This window comes from Neltuma alba, unplaced genomic scaffold (genome assembly GCF_004799145.2).
Source record: "Neltuma alba isolate B1F8T4 unplaced genomic scaffold, ASM479914v2 tig00010508_pilon, whole genome shotgun sequence".
NCBI classification, from domain to species: Eukaryota; Viridiplantae; Streptophyta; class Magnoliopsida; order Fabales; family Fabaceae; genus Neltuma; species Neltuma alba.
Window position 1 is genome coordinate 25,027 of NW_021635385.1, and position 5,912 is coordinate 30,938.

The 5,912-nt window shown below is 30.2% G+C and overlaps 1 protein-coding gene across 1 annotated transcript; it reads left to right on the forward strand.

Moving 5' to 3' along the window:
• Nucleotides 1-2,375: 2,375 nt before the first annotated feature.
• On the forward strand, nucleotides 2,376-4,486 carry LOC114756806 (desiccation-related protein PCC13-62-like). Its single transcript, XM_028945747.1, has 3 exons — nucleotides 2,376-2,725; nucleotides 3,250-3,475; nucleotides 4,109-4,486. Exons 1-3 carry the CDS (start codon nucleotides 2,376-2,378, stop codon nucleotides 4,484-4,486), a joined length of 954 nt encoding a protein of 317 aa, XP_028801580.1.
• Nucleotides 4,487-5,912: the final 1,426 nt, after the last annotated feature.

Consider the following 5,912-nt stretch of genomic DNA (forward strand, 5'->3'; position numbering starts at 1 on the left):
GTAGACACAAGTTGGAGTTTATTTTGACATCGTCATAATTTTATGTCTCAGTATTTTCTGAGCATTTATTTGAAAAATTATACTGATATCGATTTTGACGGTTGGATATCTCAATTGAACATTCATCTAAAATGTTTCAATTGAAATATCTCACCTGAACACAAGGGAGAGATCTCGAGGAAAGAAGAAATACTGTTTGGTTTTAATCATCTAGGATAACCTATTCCTTTCTTTTTCTTTAAAAAAAGGTAAAATCACATAAAAATCTTAAACTTTATTAATTTACAGTCCAAATCTCTAAATTGAGCAATTGGCAGAATTTCTCTTTTTGTAAGGTTGAAAAAAGTCTAATTTCAAGCTTAGTTCAGCTGCAATCTGAATACTCTGACGATTTCAAAATTTGCACATATTTATATTGCCATTTCAAAAGTCTTTATTACATTCATTAGCATATGGTCAAATATTTTTATGCGGTACGCCATCTAAAATATAAATCCAAACTTGTTTAAATAATAAATAATATGAGAATTAAAATTAATCTATGGCTGAAGTCATTTCGATATTTAAAATCACTGACCACTAAGTTTATTCAGAAAAAAATATTTCTTAAGATTCTAAATTTGATCTAGCTTTTAACATAATTTTTAAATTTTGAACTTTTTGAAAGGAAAAAGGAAATCCTATTAATGAAGAGTAATAAAGATGAATACAATTTTTTTTTGGACTGAAAAAGATGAATACAGTTTAGACCATCTGTATTTCATTCAAATTATAGTGCTGGTCTAGCAATTTGTTTATCTTGAAAAAAAAAAAAAAACTCAGTCAAACAGCATGTTGCATTTTCACCTAATTCGGTCGTTTTCTCAAATCAATTCGTAGGTTTTGACCATTCTTTCATAGATTTTGTTTTATTCAACAATCGTACATACATGAAAGCAAGGATGTGAATAACAATTTTTAGTCCTTATCTTAGAAGGATAATCAAATTCCAACTCATTATGTTTTGGTTCAATTTCAAACAATAAATTGAGTAGGGTGCTTCCAGACCCTAACGCTCCTTTTCTAGTTCTTCTAATGTCCTAATCTTATTTAGTGTATCCAGTATCCTAAATCACAAAGAATATTATAAAGACATGAATATGGTTGAAATATTGATAAATGGATTGAGAGTATAATAAAACATAAATAAGATTATAAAAATATCCAGCACCCTATACCACAAATAACATTAGGGTGTTAGATACAACTGAAAAATGACATTGTTATGATCACTTTTTATAATAGCAACTTAATAGATAAAACTTAAATAAATTGACATCAATATCTGTAATGAGGCTCCAGAACTACAAGCAAAATAACAATAATGAAGTCCAGAACAGTAGAAGAGAAGGACCTAGCAGCAGGAAAAGGAAATTCAGAGGTAAGTAGAAAAGCAGAAGAAAAGGGCGGTCAGCGAGGATGGACGCTAGAGAGGGAGATCACTTCACAAAATTCTTCACACCGAGCAGTCTTTCGCACCCCCATCTATTTAGGGCTTGTTTGGATTGACTTATAAGTAGCTTTTCAAACATGATTTACAGAATACGAAGTAAGTATGTAAGGAGAGTTTTGTCTCGGTTTACGTGAACTTGCTTAAAAGCCCGTTTTGAACGGAGCTCCAAACAAGCTATTACACTTTCATCTTAACCTATTCCACCTCTCTTGGGCCCATTCAAATAAGCATTTGGCCCAATAGTCCTATTCTCATGGCCCAAATCTTTCTTAATGCTAAGCCGATTCATTACAGATATCAAGGGTGTTGGCACCAGAAAAATAACATTAAGGTGCTAAGTAAAAAAATTTTACCCCTTATCTTTTCCTTTTGGGGGTAAATGATAGTGAAAAAAATATAATTTTTATATATGCTTCATCAAACGATTTTCTCTTTTCATTTGAAAATATATACATGGATTTTAGTTGAATTATTATGATATTTTCAAGTGACGATATTTTCTTTTTTTAGCATACTGTTGTTACACCTGATCGAGTCTTCTATAGGCACAAGACTAAATTCTTATGGATACTTAGTGAAAAGTTGTTGATTTTGAAATCAAAAGTCATTTTTAGTATACAGATCGTGTAAGATTCAACTTATTTCCAAACTTAGAAAGACGAGTAATTTGTCTTGGCCAAAAAATTTCTGTTTAATAAAGCTTTGAAAAATCATTTTAACAATATATTATGAAAGTAATTTTTCAATAAAATATTAAAAATAAAAGATAAAATTGCCTACACTAAATTTAGATAATGTGTCATTACATATATAGAGTGATGCAAATACAAGTGAATTGTGTCATTCAACTCGCTAGTTTACTATTTCCAATACAAAATCAGATATGGTTTTTCAGAAACATTTGATTACCATTTTCAATTTTGTTTTTCTAACATCCTTCTTCCTCCCTATATTTCTTCCAAATTCATATTCTTCTTCTGAAATAATTTTTGTGAGTGCAAGTAACACTACCCCTGCTTTTAACGACGATGATTATCTTGAGTTCCCTTTGAATTTGGAGTATTTGGAAGCTGAGTTCTTTCTTTATGGATCTTTGGGCTATGGTTTGGACATTGTAGATCCAAAGCTTGCGCAAGGTGGACCATCGCCACTTGGTGCCAAGATGGCCAAGCTTGATCAATTCACAAGGGATATCACCCTGCAATTTGGTTTCGAAGAAGTTGGACATTTGAGGTTCTTTCTTTGATGTCTCTCTCTCCATCTTTATATAAGATATCTTCTTTCATTGAAGATTCTTGAAGAGAAAATTAAGGTCATTTCATATGTGTGAAAAGCTATAATATCAATTTATTTTAAATTTTGACCTACAGATCTCTAAAACAAAACGTTTATTTTTTTTTGTCTTGATTAAGAATATTTGAAAATAAATGTATGGAAAAAGTATTTCTTTAATCATCTACCTTCATGCAAAGTTTCAGCTTTGTCCCATAATTTCATAAAGTAACTTTTCACTCATCTAGCCCTAATACAGTAGTCTCAAATGATGATTTTTTGTGCTAATCATTATTAATTTAAAAATTAAAATTTAATATATATATATATAAAAGCATTTAAAAAAAATTCTATTTCATTTTACAAAATTAATGACTAAAATGAAAATGTATGAAATTAAAAGACTAGAAATACACTTAAATTTGCAAGTGTCTTTTATTTGACAAATAACAACATCGTGAAGTTGCCTTATTGTAATATCGCAGGGCCATAAGGAACAGAGTAAAAGGCTTTCCAAGGCCATTGCTTAATTTAAGCAGTGAAGCATTTGCCACAATAATGAACAATGCCTTTGGAAAAACTTTAGTGCCACCTTTTGATCCCTACGCCAATTCAATTAACTACTTGCTTGCATCTTACGTCATTCCTTATGTTGGTCTCACTGGATATGTTGGAGCCAATCCTAAGCTTCAAAAGGCTACTTCCAAAGAGGTGATTTAATTTTGCCCCTAATTATTACACTGATGTTTATGCAAAAAAAATTAATATGTAAGTTCTTATAATTTCACCTCATTTTTTAATCAAGTCCGTGTATTTTTTTTTCAGTCCCTACAGTTTTCTCAATAATTATATAAGTATTGATTCCTATACTCGTAATTTATTAATTTGTAAGAGAAAATGAGAAATGACATTGGTAGCTGATGATGTGGTTCTCACTCAGCATAGATTTAAATTAATTTTGCCATATAGATTTAAATAAAATCCAAATCAACCAGATTAGAGATTGTATATAGATGCTAGAAGACAATTTTGAGCATAATGATTTTTTTACTTTTATGTTGATAATAAATAAATTTTATTCAATCATTTTATTCTAAAAAAAACCTTTTTTATTTTGTATTTTGTGGCAACTCATATGTCACTTATTTAACATCCACATCAACCCAAATTAATAGATTATTAGGATAGTGATTGATACTTATAATTGAGAAAAACATAAGGACTTAACAAAAAAAAAAACTACAACGAGCTGATTAAGAATTATGTGAAACCGTGATGAATTAATTTTTCCTGTATTTATTACAAATTTCAGTATATATGATGTGTTGGTTTTTATATGTATAGCTAGTGGCAGGACTTTTGGCAGTAGAGTCAGGCCAAGATGCAGTAATTCGAGCCTTATTATATGAACGTAGAGCTCTACCAGTGTATCCATATGGAGTGAATGTTGCAGAGTTCACAAATCGCATTTCCAAACTTAGAAACAAGTTAGGGCAAAAAGGTTTAAATAAAGATGAGGGTCTTGTCGTCCCCAAAGCCGACGGTGCCGAGGGTAAAGTCACCGGCAACATCCTCGCTGCCGACAAGGACTCAGTCGCGTATTCAAGAACACCGCAAGAAATTTTGAGGATTGTATATGGCAGTGGTGATGAACATACTCCTGGTGGTTTCCACCCCAAAGGAGGTGATGGTCGTATCGCAAAATATTACCTAAAAAATTAAAAATAGTTTTTAGTTTTAGTTTTAGACTCATATTTTGTAGGAAGTTTGAGATGACTCGCATTGTTCATCCTGTATGAATAATGCGACTTCCTTTAGCTAATCCTTTGTTTTCTTTTGTTTCTTTATGATTTTTTGCAGCATTGTGTTGACTTTCTCATGCTTCATATTATAATAATATGAAAAAGAAGAAAAGAAGTGTTTTTAGTCTCTTTACATAATTTTCTTTCTATATGTTTGGATGTTTTAATTCCAATATTTCTCTTCGTCTCTCTTTTTGTTAGTTCATTATCTTCACAATTCTAACGTTCTGTCTTCTTCTCGCCCTCCCTCTATTTTTCTCTTTATAATTAACATATAAATGGGAAATAATTCAAATGCAGTTATTTGGCTAAAGTTTCTTAATTTTAACAGATTATTGTTAGGTTGGACCCAAGGTTGAATAAGAATGACGCGATACAAGATTGGTTTATTTATGATGTAAAATGGGTTAAATGTCATTTTTGCTCTCGAAGTTCTCCCAAGGATTTATAGGTGTTTAAATTTTTTTTTGGGAGCAATATTACTCTAAGAGTAATAAAAACGTAGTAATATCTACTTACCAACCGTTAATTGATTAACTGTGTTGAGATGGCATGCTTATGTGATATCCACATCACTCTTTATCCATGTCAGATTTTTTAGTAGGAAAATTAAAGGAAAAATTGGGTCTTCTTCTCATCTTAAAAAGATTAGTAAGATTATTCAACCAAGAAAGCTTCTGAGTTCAATCGCACAGCTTCCTGCCTCTATAGAACACTCTCTGATCTCTCTCTTCATACATACGTATAACAGGATTAACGTACACATTTGTCCTTAAGGTTTTATTTTTGGCACATATTTGCCTCAATAATTTAAAATCGTAATAGTATTACCTCATACTATTAAATGTTAACTTTTAACATTGGTTTTTTTATGTTATTATTCGATATGCTAATTTGTCTATAATAATATATCATTAATAAGAACCAAAATATAAAAGGTTGAAAATGAACGAATTTGTCGTTGACTTGTCACCATACAACATCAATGATGTGAATTACTTGTTCTATGACTTTCATTCATTCATTATTATACGATTGAAAGTGGATAGTTAAATATATGTTTATCGACAACAGAATAAACAAATCAATGGATTTTAGTATTTTACATTCAAATTAAAAAATTTTACTTGGTCTCAAAATATAAAATTAAAATGTACTATTGTTGAAATCTACGAATGGACAAAATGAGTGCATCATATCAGTAAAATTGTACTTGGCAACCAATAGTTGAGAGATCGAAGAAATATATAAATGGATTCAATAATAAACAAATTTTGTTTACCAGAATTTTACATGTTAAATATGTCAGATCAATGACACATGCTCAAATTTTTATATAAAATTCA